Raw genomic sequence first — 15,807 nt, forward strand, 5'->3', positions numbered from 1 at the left:
TGTGCAGTAAAAACCTTAACTCTACTTTGTTTATATGCACCAGTCCCCAAACACCCCTTCTAGATCAAAATCTGAGAACCAGAATCTTAGAAGTCACAACGACAATCCTGGAACATCTCACTTAGGTCCTAATGGCCAATGAACAAGTTGACATTGCTCATTTTCCTTCGGCCAATTCCTTATACAGGACCATTTGTTTCAATTTTACCAAGTGCCTTTGATGAGAAGTATTATGGAAGTATTCAACAGCTTGCAAAATCAAATATTGTTTTATTCCAGGGGTTAATAAGCAGACATTCCATGAACTCAGTCTGATGATAATGCTCCCTTTCACACAGAACCTTTTTTTCCACAGCAGTGACGATTGTCACTCAGCATTTTATGCTGTCTTACAAAACTTGGACATGAGCAATCAGTTCACTGTACTGGGATGCTTTCTAATTAAAGCTACCACACGCAGGTTTCTCATCAAGATTATGCCTACATCTACCGAGCAGATGTTATACAAGTAAAACATCAGTGCTTACCCCCTGAAGTTTGCCGTGTTTTGCGTGGGGACTTTGGTTGTCTCTGATAAGGATCATTCGATCCATATAATTCAATCGTGCCCAGATTTAGTAGTACAGTTTTCTGAATATAATCAACCATTGCAATGCCATTACAGTTTCCGAACACCAAACTAAAGAGAAAAATGCATTATTAGTACAATATCTTTTGTACACAAGCTGAAAACCCGCTTCCTTCCTTGAAATTTTAGCACTTCAAGTGAGGGTGTACCTGCAACCAATAGATGGTTGGCTGGAAAGCACAACGGAATATATTCAAACAATGATTAACATATATCCCTGGTTCGAACATTACAAACAGAGACTATTTGTGCTTCGGTAGGAGTGTAGAACAACATACCATCTTTAGAATCAGTTATTCCGCGCCCCACCGCCCCAAAAAAAAAAAAACGACTGGATTAATGCTCTGCATTCTTGGCCATATCCAGGCAAAAGACAAGAGTGCATCACTCAGCCTGTACCTTCGGTCACCTGTGATTGATAAATTGATAATTCATCTCAGCCTTCTCCTGAGATCCTGACCATCAGAAAAACCAGTCTTCAGCCAAAATATTTCATTCCAAGTGATCTCAAAAAATGGCCAAGAGGACTGAATAGAAGCAATATTATAGGCCTCAATAACATGTATTGGTTGCAGCTCTGAAAATTTGTGCTCCAGAACAAGCCCCTAGTTCCAAGTACAGATACAACACTGGCATCCACTGTACAAAGTATACAGGTGGGTGTCATCCACAAAAATGTAGCACAAATCTAATTGGCCAATCACCTGTCCATTTCCTACCTTCAATATTAGCAAAGATGATGCATAGTGTCATTGATAGTGCTAGCAACCAGAATGCCCGAAACAATAATTTGCTAACCAATGCTCACTAAGTGTTAGAGATCACAACTCAATACAGCCTTGGACAGAAAGAAAAAAAAACTGAGAGGCGATGAGCGGTTGCCCTGCACATCTATACGGTATTTCACCAAAAACATGAAAGAAGCTAAGGAAAATTGAAGTAGGTAGAAATATGGCCAAAAGTTATCCCTCTCTAGTTGTTTAAATGGGGTTCTAGATGAGTGGTTTGCCAGTTATAAAAGTCAACAGCATACATTAGGGAAATTTGCTTTGGAGGTTACACATTTGTATTGGATTTCTGGACCACAGCAACTGGGTCAGAATGCTCATCAGAAAGGGAAGCATGATTAAACTTGGTCCAAAAGGAAGGCTTTGAGAAGTGTTTTATAGGAGTGGGTGAGGGAGATAGAGGGTGAAGGAGTAAGGGGCAGGGCCTAAGAAAAGAGAAGGTTGGTGTGTGAGACAATGAGATACATTGGCAGTTAGAATTGCATTACAGATCAGCATGATTTTACTGATTGACACTAGATGACCTACCCTTAGTCTTATGCCCCCAGAGATTTAGGAAGTTAATTCAAGCTATACAAGTGACACAATGACCATTTCTATAAATAGATTTCAAATGTCTCCCCTTGACGTTTAACCACATTACCATCACTGAAACCCCAGTATCTATATTCTGGGAAGTTATCTATGTTCAGATATGGAACTGGATCAGTTAAATAAATATTATAACTGGAAAAACATGCCGGAGCCTTGAATTCTGAGGAACGTAACTCATCTTTTGAAAACACATCCCAAAGCCTGAATACAACTTACATGGCACATGTCAGGAGTATGTTGAAAAACACTGATGCCTGGTCGAGTATGGCCCACCACTCAAGAAGCTGGTCAGCAGCCAGAACAAAACAAGACACCACCTCAGCACCCCTATTCACAACCTTATATATTAACTCACTCCATCATTCATGCAGAGGCAGCAGTAAACACATGTGCAAGGTGCGCTCACCAAGTCTCCTTAAACATTAACTCCTGCTCATTTTCAACACCTGGAAGGGGAAACAGAGGAATACTACCTCCTGCAAGTTTTATCCTTTCCCTGTGTCCCCAAGTCAATTGCGTGAACATACATCAGATGGGCTGCTATGGTTCATTCACTGACGTTTTCTCAAAGGCAGTCAACGCTAAGCAACAAATGCTGGCATTGTCAGCAACACTCTGATCCAAGGGGCAAACGAAAAGTAACAGGCGATGTCACTGATGGCATGGTCAATGGGGTCAAATTGTTTGCCAGCCATTAGGTTCAACCTCAAAGTGATTATGTAGAAGGAAGCAGCCAATAGCTATAGAATGGAGATAATGGTGGAGACTGAAGACAAACTTCACCAGGAGTGGATTTCCTCTGGGTGCTCCGGTTTTCTCCCACAGTCCAAAGATGTGCAGGCTAGGTGGATTGGCCGTGGTGTTCAGGGGTGTGTGGGTTATAGGGGGATGGTCTGGGTGGGATGCTTCAAGAGGCGGTGTTGACTTGTTGGGCCAAAGGGCCTGTTTCCACACTGTAGGGAATCTGATCTAATCTAATCTAATCAAACAATGGCTTCAGTGCTCTAGTAAGTAACCGGAGTAAATTTCCACCCATCCAATCCTTGGTGTCACACAAGCATACAAATTATAAAAGGATAGGCCATTCAGCTCCTTAAGCCTGCCACACCATTCAATAAGATCACGGCTGATCTGACTGTACCCTTACCTGAGTTCTTGGCTAGCTTGATAACATTTTGCCCTCTTGCTTAACAAGTAGTCAGGCAATCTGGGACAAGTCAGAGGCAGTGAACGGAACGAAATGTGGTAGTGAGATCAAATTGGATCTTATTTGAGAATATGCAAAATGCGATAGACTGTTTTTAGATGAAGTTGCATATAAACGAGAAATAGGAAGGGGGTCACTGCTAGATCCTCAGGACTTATAAAAGCAATGGCATAAGAGGAGGAAGGGAAGCCATTGCAGATGATTTACAGGAGGAACAAATGCCAAGCAGGAAGTAGAGGAGAAATTAAGAGGGTTTTGAAAATGTAGACAAAGGGTCAGAAAGAGTACAGTACAAGAAAAAGTGGGGTACTAACACGATCAGCAAGAACAAAAAGATGAACGTTGGTCAGTGTAGTGGCTACAGTCTCTGGCAGAAATTAAGATTACTGGGAATGAACAGGTTAATACCTGGTGTCACCTCATTCAGAAAGAGAATTGATTTGGAACAAAAGTTAACTTGAGATCTAATGGACCCAAAGCAGGAAGCATATTCAGCAGTGGTGCAACATTCTATTTTAACCAACAGAACTTGGGAATGTACGACACAGTTTATTGCACTTAGATGATCAAGAGGCTTACTAACAGTAAGATAGGTACTCACAGTCCATATGATGAATTCACTGCCAGGCTGCTTATCTGCTGCGGAGGTTCGCCATTTACCCAAACCAGCTGAATCACCACTTCAGCCTGATAGCCTGCCCCTTGTTTTAATGGAGTACTTCTAATTCTAGAGAAGAAAATGCATATTAGATCAGTAAGATACCTTTAAAAGGTTGCACTAATTGCATCAAGTGTAATTAATGCCTTCTACTGCTAGGAATTGTCCTTGGATCTAATTTACATGAAAATAAACCACCTTCAAATCAAACAGGAAGGTCTGAACTTTTTCATCAACATTTCTTCTTTGTCTTCATCCGTGATAGGTTCTGTAAGTATAGACTTGCCTCAATAGATGGATGGAATGAAGAACACATCTAAGCCTGACCCTGACCACATCCAAGAGCCTTTGTTAATTGTAGTTGAGACGAAAATGTTCTGCTCAAATTAAAATGCCAGATAAAGAAATCCTATCATATTACTGAATGGAGGTCATCTCAGTGTCAACTGGGGATTAGAACTTGGGGGAATGCTGGAGAAACCTCAACAGGTCAGAACCTTAGTTCTGAAGAGGCATACCAGACTCAAAAATGTTTCTCTCTGCACAGATGCTTTCAGGCCTGAGTTTCTCCAGCATTCTCTGTTAGTTTCAGATTTCCAGCCTTCACAGTATTTGCTTTTGTATGATAGAATTTGACGGCCTGATTCAGCTACAGTTTCAAACTGTCTAATGGTAAATTTGGTTTTCAAGTACAAATTGCATGAAGGCCATTCTGCAGTAAAGTACCAGAGAGCATAGAACGAGCAAACTTTTTTTTATTTGAAGCAATTCAGTAATTCAAAAGGTGACTTTTTTTGTTAAATATGAAAAGTTAGCCCTTGATCAATGTGTATCTAGGTGGTAACGCTGGTTACGCTTCTAGCCTTACAATCCAAAAGCTTGAACACTACTTTTCATTTCATAATTTGGGATGTTTGGCAGTGTTCCACTAGGTATATGGATGCTGCTAAGGTTAATATTAATGCTCTTGTGTAAATAGCAAGATACCACGGATGAGTGTTTTGGAAGGGATTTTGGGATGGGATTTCCACCTGTTGTATTTTTTTAAATCTCCATTTTGTGTTTGTTTTCAAAAGCTGGGGGTGGGGGGGGGGGGGGGGGGTTAACTCATTTTTTATTTGATAAAACATTGTTTACTAGAGATAAATTCACTTCAAGCCTTTAAAAATAGTGAAATGGTACGGAGGTCACGTCAACTGACATTCCTGGAAACAGCTGCCAAGTTCAAATATAATGCAAAAATATTTATTAACTTATCTAAACTCATTCCATTTTGGTCAATTCTTGTCAGATAAACATGGAAATGGACTGGACACATTTAACCCAAAGTTCAAGTGCTATCACAGCAAACTTTATATACAGTTAACTACTGCAAAAGGAAATTATAGGTAAGTGAAAACAGAGACTGGCATAGGAAGCTATTGACTTTCTTGGATTTATATTTATAACCTAACACAACGAAACTATTACATTAACTGTGAAACTGTTTCATCCTAGTTTGTAGAGCTTATAAACAGGATTTGAAATCCATCTTAACTGAGGGTAATGGAAATTTGGTTTTCTCCTTGCAATGCAGTGACCAATTTTCCACATTTATTTAAAAATTGCCCATAATAATTTATAACATTCTTATTGAAATGCAAAAGGAACACGATATAAACAAAGTTTGCTTTGAGAGCTATCTTTTCAACACTCAAATCCAGTGCCAAGAACTAACCTACACAAAAACACAACATCCCCCAGCATTCCCATATTTGACAATTAAGCTAGTGCCATTCTAGTACATTCATGACCACAGACAGTTTGAATGGAGGAGTGGCATGCACAGTTTTAAAGGAATGTCATTTCCCAAAGCGGAGGTAGACTTGCGGGATTAACTCTTTTAGAAGAAATTCATAAGTTTACGAAAATTGCACAATTTGAGTTTAATCACTAACATGTTATTTGTTAGGGGCCATTGGTAGGATCTGAATACCCACGTCATATAAACAGCAAGTTCGAAATGGTATGGCATAGGTGCAGTTAACACAACACTAACAAATATGGTGTGGTACGAAAGCTAGCATAAAACAGAAGTTGATCTTTTCAGAAACTGCTGCACTAAGCCCATAGTGCAACATTACGATGGCAGAATTTTCAGGAAATTCTGGGTCATTGAGATTCATGCCGATGATTTACATAATACATCAATCAACCTCAAATTAAACCATTTGCTCACATGAAATATGATGCCTCCCTTCTGAATTTAAGTGCTCCACTGTGGATCATACTTCCAGCTGCCAAAGCGCTACAATTCTGTAGCTGCTTGGTTGTACAAGAGATTATGTTCCCAGCTGATAGTAATAATGTATGAGTCAGATTTCAGAGAAACATGACTGGATGGTGGAGGTCAGTCACTAAATACATTTACAAGAAGCTGCTAATACACTTTTTACTAAGGAATAGAATTTATTACATTTGGAAGAACTCTGAAATGGTCCTATTACAAATGCCAGAAATAAAGTTTCAACTTCTTAACCCTCAACAACCTCACAGATATTCAAACCCAGGTCAGCCTGCTTCCATTTGGAAGTTGATTCAGAGACAGCAGGAACTGCAGATGCTGGAGAAGGGTCTAGGCCCGAAACGTCAGCCTTCCTGCTCGGCCTGCTGTGTTCATCCAGCTCTACGCCTTGTTATCTTCATTTGTAAGTTATTGTTCAGTTGACACAGCTGTAATTGATTTCTTTCTGGAAAACTTTTGCGTTCACTCGATACAATCTTCTTTGGTTGACATCACAAACTGTTATACAAGCTAACACAACTGACTTGTTCTTTTACATGTTCTTTAAATGCATGTATTTAATAGTCTTATATCTTCTTCTCTGATAACTTACTGAAATGATTTCCAAACTGTTCCCATTCTAACCCTATATGAGGCTTTAAAATAGTCACAAACCTTCAATGGGAACAGGTTAGGGAACCATAATCGCAAAAGGTCAGTTCCAGCAGCAATACAGCTGTTACAGCTTTGTCACAGGCAAATGGCATTGATTGTTACATCAGAATTTCAGCTTGGGACCCAGCCTTAACACCACTTTGGGAAGTTATGCTCAAAACCCATTGCTTCGGGTGCTTTTCTCTCACTGGAGAATCCAAGATAACAAAGTGTGGAGCTGGATGAACACAGCAGGCCAAGCAGCATCTCAGGAGCACAAAAGCTGACATTTTGGGCCTAGACCCTTCATCACCTCTCTGAAGAAGGGTCTAGGCCCGAAACGTCAGCTTTTGTGCTCCTGAGATGCTGCCTGGCCTGCTGTGTTCATCCAGCTCCACACTTGGTTATCTCTGATGATATTACAGGCCCTTTTCTCTGAATGACCTCCTCACTCGGAAAGAAACGTGTATTTTCACTGACCTTTTGAATGATTAAGTTTTTAATGACAAAGAGCTTGTTTCTCTTTCCTGGTGTTTGTGGGGTCAGAATACTCTCCAATTAGAGAAATTACAGAATGTTAAAAAACCCAAAACCACAGACATTACTACTGTGAAATAAATGTCAACACCCTCAATACATATACAGAAGTGGGCCAGGCAATAATGCATTCAGTAAAAGACAACAAACACTCAACAAGAGGAATTCTACACTGTCTGACTGCTTTCAGTGGATCCTGGATATTTAAAATGCCATTTCTTTCCACTGCCTGATGCAATCAAAAGATTGATCATTAGTACTGGAATCTGGCTGTTAATACTCTACATACCTTGCCATTTTCTTGGGGGTGGCGGGTTAGGGGGAGAAAGAGAGATTCCCGAAGCAAAGTATTGTTGCAATGCCATTTCGAAACAGGAGGAGAGATAGAGAACCATTGTGATCTGATCATATTCCCTGAATCGGTCTTCCATGGAAAATAGTTACTTGTTCTACCCATCATACTCATTTAAACTGATAGCATGATAGTTAATCTTCCTAAGTGTATCAGACATCATGAACAACGTGGACAACTGGGAAATGTTTGATGTGTTGTGATATGTTTTGTATAAATTGTTATAACCAGAGCCAAAACCAAAAAGTTCAGGTACTAACAACCTGGTTCATTTGCAATTCTCACCAGAACGAGGATTGTAAATCATCAGCCAAATTAGAAGGGTAGTTAAAGGTTTAAAATATTTTAAAGTCTCAAGTAAATCAAGAGGGTTTGGGTCTGAATTGGTTGAGGTTGGGGGTCAGATATCGAGTTTTGCCTATATTTTTCATAGAACATAGAACAGTACAGCACAGAACAGGCCCTTCAGCCCACGATGTTGTGCCGACCATTGATCCTCATGTATGCACCCTCAAATTTCTGTGACCATATGCATGTCCAGCAGTCTCTTAAATGACCCCAATGACCTTGCTTCCACAACTGCTGCTGGCAACGCATTCCCTATAAAACTTTGGTTAGACCACACTTGGAATACTGCGTCCAGTTCTGGTCGCCCTATTATAGGAAAGATGTGGATGCTTTGGAGAGGGTTCAGAGGAGGTTTACCAGGATGCTGCCTGGACTGGAGGGCTTATCTTATGAAGAGAGGTTGACTGAGCTCGGTCTCTTTTCATTGGAGAAAAGGAGGAGGAGAGGGGACCTAATTGAGGTATACAAGATAAATGAGAGGCATAGATAGAATTGAGAGCCAGAGACTATTTCCCAGGGCAGAAATGGCTAGCACGAGGGGTCATAGTTTTAAGCTGGTTGGAGGAAAGTATAGAGGGGATGTCAGAGGCGGGTTCTTTACACAGAGAGTTGTGAGAGCAAGGTTTTTTCTAGTTTTTCTTCCTTCTTTTTGTGTTTTAGTGCGAGCCAAGGCTAAATTGTGGAGGGCTTTAAATTATGAAAAGTAATCAAGGTGTTGTCATTTAAACTAGTTTTGAAGTTTCATCTGAGGGTACCAGGTCATTTATTTTAAATCAACAAGTTTGTGGTTGAGCTAAACCTAGTGTCTGTCCAATTTTGTACTTTATAAAATTCTAAGATACAAGACGCGGCAGATACTGGAACTGCTTATTGTCGAAGCATACATTACTGCTTGGCAACAGCCCAATCTTCCCCTGGTGCCTCTACCCTTTAAGCACTGAATTACCTACCTCAAGGTCTTTTTAAAGCCTCATTTAAATTCATACAAATGAACTTCTGGGCAACCCCAGTAGTCAGAATGCAAAATCTAAACTAACATCATGTCCTGTGTTATACAATGCAGAAATACAAATCAAACTTATTCATGGTTCTGTCCGTCTAAGTACCCAAGTTTTGAACTAACATTAATATATCATGAGTCTTCACAATTGCTAAAAATAGTAATGTGGCGAAATATTTCCACCTTACACTCAAGACAAACATGGGAATCCCAAAGTTCTATTGATCACAACAATACCACAGGAGACAAAGGGTGAAAAAAAAGGTCAAGTTGATCTTGATTGACCAAGGTGTAGCCACAGAGAAAGCAAATGGGAACTACAGACTCCCATGCTTTCAGGCAATTCAAAACAATTGTAAGTGTGGGCATGCCACATGCTCAAGTCGAGTGGGCTTTTTGAATTACACTTGCAACTTGAGTTGCACTTCCAAAAATCATGACTAATTGTCTCATTGATCATGATAGAAATCAATGTTAAAACAAGAGAGAATTTGGCTCTGTACAGCCTTTAAGAAAAAAAAACTGAAATATTATATCTACACCCTCCAAGGTGAAATACAGTGCCACCTATATGTTAAGTGGATAAGTCCTTACATTGGTAAATCAAAAAACAAAATAAATTAAAAAATATAAATGAATAAATGCTCGACAATACTGTTATGGATTGTGCAGGTTCCATCTAGTGGCAGAAGCTGGTTAATGCAGCTGGACTCCCAGAGCTACCTGCACAAACCAACCTTGCTACCAGACAGAACACAACATTTCATTATAAATTCAGGAGGAAAATCAGAACTAATGGGAAACCAGATCTGGATTCTAAGAGAAAGAACTGGAGGTGAGAGGCCCAGGGTAGATTTGGTGGATGGTTTGGCACTTCTTGGTCACGATCAGAATATACGTGCTCGGTTGTCTGGGATACAAGTGGTGCAGTACCATACATTCATGCGCAAAGCAATGAATACTGGCAACATGCAAATAAAACAGGCCCCAAAGAGCAAAGATTAAATAGAAACAATGCTAAGCAGGGCAAATGTTAAAATGAGCATTTTTTATTGTTTCTGTTTACTAAGAACAGGTCCTTATACTATAAGTCGCTCCTTGCATCCACAAATGAATCACGTTACAAGCTTGATGAGTAAACAACCAATTTAAGCCAAGGTACCAATAGTACATTCAATAGTTCAGGATTGCTGTCCTGTTGTGGAAACACATCTTGCCAGGAGAAACTGCTTTGGGTTTTGCAAGTGTAGGTTGATTGTTGCTCTGTACTCTGCCCTTTAAAGGGGCACATGCCATTTGACTAGTCAAATGATTGATGGGATATGTATGTCTAGATACGTGGCATCACACCAACAACAAAATCTGTTGTTCAATTGTATAGTAGGCAGAACATCTTTTTGGATTGATAACAGCATCCTACTGGTGGAAAATCTGACACATCACCATTTCATACAACAACATAAAACAGTTTGCTTAACTTGTACAGGTTTTTGAGATACTTTGCATTTCCAGAGAAATTTGAGGCACTTTTCACAGATCCAAAAGCAGCAGCTGTCAGCCAATTTGCAAACTTGCATGATACATGACAAACAATAATTTGACTGGGCTAGACATTGTCCAAAAGAACAGGTTTGCTGCACTCTATTTCTGCATTGAGCTTGCAAGGACATACTTAGGGTCTCATTTACAATAGATTTCACAGAATCCTGGCTGTGTGGAAACAGGACCTTCAGCCCAACAAGTCCACACCAACCCCAACCCGGCCACAAAAGAACGATCCCCCTAATCTACACACCTCTGAACACTGCAGGCTATTTAGCATGGCCAATCCAACTACCATGCACATCTTTGGACTGTGGGAGGAAACCGGAGGAAACCCATGCAGACTGAGGGAGAACGTGCAAACTCCACACAGACAGTCGTCCGAGCGCAGTCAGGCAGCAGTGTTAACCACTGAGCCACAGTGCCGGCCTCTTAATAAAATCAATCTCATAGTACGTGGAACTGTACAAACCCCAACCTGCATACTGAAGCGAAGGTTACGTTTACCGTAGTCTGTCATGAAGACCCCATTGGCCAATTTCTTAAGTAATTGAGAAGAGAGGCACCTTATACAATTCCATCTCAAAAAAGAATGGGGCACTTTAAAAGGCGTGAAAATAAATCCATATGTGTGGTTGAAGATTCAAAGGTCAAAAAGTATCTACGCATCAGGAACATAGAAAGATAAGTGGTTAGGGCTTATTCTATCAAAAACATGAAAATGTTAGTGTTGGCCATAAGAGGGGATTACGTGGCTACATTATATGTTTGGATGGACCTCAAATAAAACTGAACTCAAAGGCAAGTGAACATATGAATCAGGAGTACGCTATGCCATTTGGCCACTCAAGTCTGCTCTGCCATTCAAAAAGAGATCTCTGATGAAGGGTCTAGGCCCGAAACGTCAGCTTTTGTGCTCCTGAGATGCTGCTTGGCCTGCTGTGTTCATCCAGCCCCACATTTTATTATCATGGTCAATTGGTTTGTGTTTTGAATTCCACATTTTCACCTCCCCCAGTAACTTTAGGATTCTGATTTTTCAAAGTAATTAATATAATCTCTACCTTCTGAGCTCAGAGTTCCAAAGTAGCACAACCTTCAAACTACTTCTCATGTCTGTGCTAAAAAGGTGAACCCTAATTTTTTAAACAATTCTGGACTCACCCGCAAGAGGAAATATTTTCCATGTCTTCAAGATTTCCATGATCTTGCACACTTCAATCAAGTCACCTGACTAAATTCCAATTGAAACAATCCCCGTCTGTGCAATCCTTCCTAAGAAACCTGCTCATTCACAAGTATGAACCTAATAAGTCTCTAACACTGACACATCCTTCCTTAAAGGCAGGCCAAAACTACTAAGTATTTGAGATCCAATCTCAATGCCTGTGTAACAGAAGCATAGTATTATTTTTATTTCCAATTCCTCTCAGATTGTTATCCTTTATTATCAACCTTAATTACTTGCCAAGCTTGGAAATTAAGTAAATATATATTCAGAAAATGATAGCTTGTCCAGATTGTCATGATATAGTGTGATGAAAATTCATGTCATAATTTGGGAATTTTGATTCTAAAGTAAATGGATGTTTGGTCTTAGTTCTGAGAACATAACCTTTTTATTTTACAAAAGGTCAGAAAGTCAATGTTTGAGCAGCATGTAAGGAAGTTCAAAACAATTATCCCTAAAAAAAGCATGCAACTTAGGTTGAAACAGTGAAGTGTTAAATGTTGAAGTGTTTAATGTTGAAGTGTTTATAAAGTTGAACATTTAAGAGGGGTTAGTTTCAAATGCTTCCAGACCATGGGGGCAGAAAGCCACTTCAGGGCTCCTGGGCTGAAAAACCATCTTAAACTGTTTAGCTGCTCACATCAATAGGACTTGTCTTAAATGTACATGTTAGCTGGTGTGTGAGAATCTTGGGGAGGGATAGTAACAAGTTGAATCACATCTGGTGAATGTACAAGTCCAAAGGAAGTACTTGCCATCTTGCTAGGTGACTAAGAAATCAAAGAATTATGATAGGAATGATATTTCATTGGAATCAAGTATCTGTTGAGGATATTGCTTACAAACAAAAAGGGTTGAACTTTACTGCTGTCTAAGCCAAGATCTTTCAAACTTGTCATACAGCATTTTCAGGTGTTATAATCTTTCGCTTTGTTCAAAAGTACATAGGCAGCCGAGTGAATATATTCAGTGACTAACCACCTTGATAATCAAACTGCACAAATGGCATACATGGTCATTCATGTAAGGTTTCATTGTGGGATCTGATGTGTAGAGGATTACAATCAAATGGGATCATATTAATAGCAATGTGGCACAAATGTTAACGATTTCCTTCAGCAGCATACTCCATTCTTAAAAACGTTTCATATATGTGCATCACTGGCATGGTCCAGCATTTCTTGCCCATCACTGACTGCCTTTGAACTGAGTGACTTGTAAGGCTATTTTAAGAGGGTGTTTAAGAATGAAACACGTTATTATAGGTCCGGAGATACATGTTGCTGATAGCATATTTCTTTCTGTAAAGGGCACCAGTAAACCAGATGGATCTTTCGACAACTGATGGCTCATGGACATTATTAAATGAAAGCAATTTTCATCCGGATACATTAATCAAATGGAAGTTTGACCAACTGTCCTGGTGGCATTTCAATCCATGCTCTGACATCAGATTGGGGCTTTGAATTATTAATCCAGTGATAATACAACTATGTCATCATCTCTCCAATGGGCAAAACAAAGCACTTATCAAGCTGTAGATCATGCATAGCCTTAGCAAAGTAACCCTTCACAACGTGTGAAAAACCTCACTGAATAGGCTGTAGTAACTCACTCCATTATTTGGCCAATTCATGCCTTGAGGAAATGGTAAATGATAAAATAGGATATAACAGGACATTACTTTTGTGCATCTCAGATAACTTGTGTGTGAATGCAGTAAGCCACGATGAAGAACCCTGTCACGTGTGTCACATGGTAACTTATTACTCGTACAAGTCCAAAAGACATTTATTCTTAGATGTGACTTGGCAATTGAACTTCCTGAACAATCCTGAGTGAGCTAATAGCTACACAAACAACTTATGATAATCTTAAACTGAGCTCTTCATATGGCTTTGCTGAAAGTGACATACCTTCAAACGCAGGAACTCATTCTCTGCAAACAGAAAGAATATGTTCAAGCCTTGTGCTCTTTCAATTACGAGGAAGTATGCAGACCCCAGAATTCCCCCTTCTTTTCTCTTGGTTTTAATTAATCTGCATTAACTTGCCAATCAATCCGCACATCTTTATTTGTCTCTGGTATAATTATGATAGCTTGACAGTCAACATTCTTACATTTGCCCGATGCACGCAAGACAAAAGAGTATTAGCAACTTGTCTCCTTTCAGCAATAAAACTCTTTTCCTGACTTAACCTCCCTGCCTGTCTTTTGCCCTTTAAGATGTTCCTTAATACAAGTTCACAAAAACTTGTGGTCTTCTATCCCAGCGCAGTTGCATGTCAAAAATTGTTTGATAACCCTCAAGAAAAGCATTGCATGGATTACCAGGTCAGAAATATTATATAAATAGCAATTATTGGAGTTGAAAATTTAATCCTTGAAATTAGACTTTTCTATTGAGAACTTAGTATCCTTTGAAACTGACATGAAAATTAATTGATTACATACAAGAAATAAAAGGAAAGTTTAAATTGTTAAGCATTTGTACTCTGCAGTGCTTTAAACATTTTGAATACGCCCTTAAGTGCTCTATAAGTATGTCATTACTTCAAGTGCAGTCACTATTAGATGCAATATTTACACACAGCAAAGCTCAAATAACATGCAAGATGAATTTTTTGGCAAAGCGTGCCTCTACTTAATCACTAAGACAGTGTCTCTGAATGTAACACCGTTATTTTAATGACGAATTAGGCTAGATTACATCTCCAGAGAGGGACTTCTCCCTATAGCCCAACTCAAGAGGCAACAGCACACTCAACTAAGCCAAGATAAAACATGGTGAATACATTGAGCATGTATTGTCAAAATCACATGACGCAGAGGAAACGTTATACAAGTTAGTGCTGTGACTGATACTATCACATCAATTTGTTCTTTGACACCTTTCGCACATTTTATACAACCTATGCTATTTCTCTGGTGTATTATCCATAGCATTCTCGAAGCAGTCTTTAATAGGAGTCAGATGGTTGAGTGTCAGTCTCAATCTAAGATTTCAGGACAAAAATTTAGGCTGATACTCCCACGTGACAGGCATCCTGTTTCAACAAAACAAAACAGAGGCTCCATCTGGTCTCAAATGGGAGTAAAAGCAACCTATAACACTAATGCAAAAAGAGATTTATTCCCCAAGTGCCCCCAAACAACGTCACAGAAAAGTGAACTGCGACTGCAAAATGTTTTACATTTCCCATATCAAAACAGCAATTACACTCAAAAATGATGAATTTGCAGTCAGGTTGTAAAATATTTCAGGACTTCCTGATCAATACCTACTTCAGACAGGGCACGTTATCACGAAGACCATCTGATGAGCTGCTACTTGTAGAGGGATGAGACTGAGAATTTGCTGTCTGAGAGTTTGGCCCCTGGCATGGTGCCCCCAAAGATGGTATTTGATCGGTTTCTGGTGATTCTAGATCATTTATTTCATAAAGCAAGCGTATTTCGAGCATCTGCAGCAGAAAGAAGAGTGGATATTTCTCAATTTTGCTGTAGTTATCTGCTCGCTAAGTTTCCACAACTTACTTAACAGAGACAAACAAGATGGTTCTTATCTAAATTCAATAATTTGAATTTTCATCATTCCAACTGTTTAAGCTGATAAAACTGAAAGTTACAGAAGTGCAAAGCACAAGGATGGTTAAGTCATTTTGTAACACTGGAATATAGCTCTTGCGGCAACATGAAAGGTAATAGCACAACAATGAAGTTTCAGTCAAGGACAGTAGGGTTTATAATTATTTCTAAATGGAGTAACCCAGGGCTCTCAACTTAAAGACTTGCACTATCCAAGTCCGAAGGCCTAAGTACAGGCCTGAACTGCTGACTTACATCAACTCCTGGTAGAAAATTACTACATTAGTTTCAGCTGCACAAATATTTCAGGGTAGTTGGGTTTCTTTGATGTGTTGTCACTCATTTAGATAGACTGTTACTGATGCTTCCTGGTATGATTTTCAACTGTATTTCACAGATGTGATCAAAATTATGAA

The 15,807-nt window shown here is 39.4% G+C and overlaps 1 protein-coding gene across 6 annotated transcripts in view; it reads right to left on the reverse strand.

The window, feature by feature from the left end:
* Positions 1 to 15,807, reverse strand: part of stxbp5a (syntaxin binding protein 5a (tomosyn)) — a 201,625-nt gene that overhangs the window by 64,601 nt on the left and 121,217 nt on the right. For all 6 annotated transcript variants that reach the window (XM_048535790.2, XM_048535787.2, XM_048535789.2 and 3 more), the window contains exons 16-18: positions 15,089 to 15,267; positions 3,819 to 3,944; positions 528 to 679 (exon numbers count right to left, since the gene is read on the reverse strand). In XM_048535790.2, coding sequence (XP_048391747.1) covers positions 528 to 679; positions 3,819 to 3,944; positions 15,089 to 15,267 — 457 coding nt within the window. The remainder of the gene's footprint in view (positions 1 to 527; positions 680 to 3,818; positions 3,945 to 15,088; positions 15,268 to 15,807) is intronic.

This window comes from Stegostoma tigrinum, chromosome 9 (assembly GCF_030684315.1).
Source record: "Stegostoma tigrinum isolate sSteTig4 chromosome 9, sSteTig4.hap1, whole genome shotgun sequence".
NCBI classification, from domain to species: Eukaryota; Metazoa; Chordata; class Chondrichthyes; order Orectolobiformes; family Stegostomatidae; genus Stegostoma; species Stegostoma tigrinum.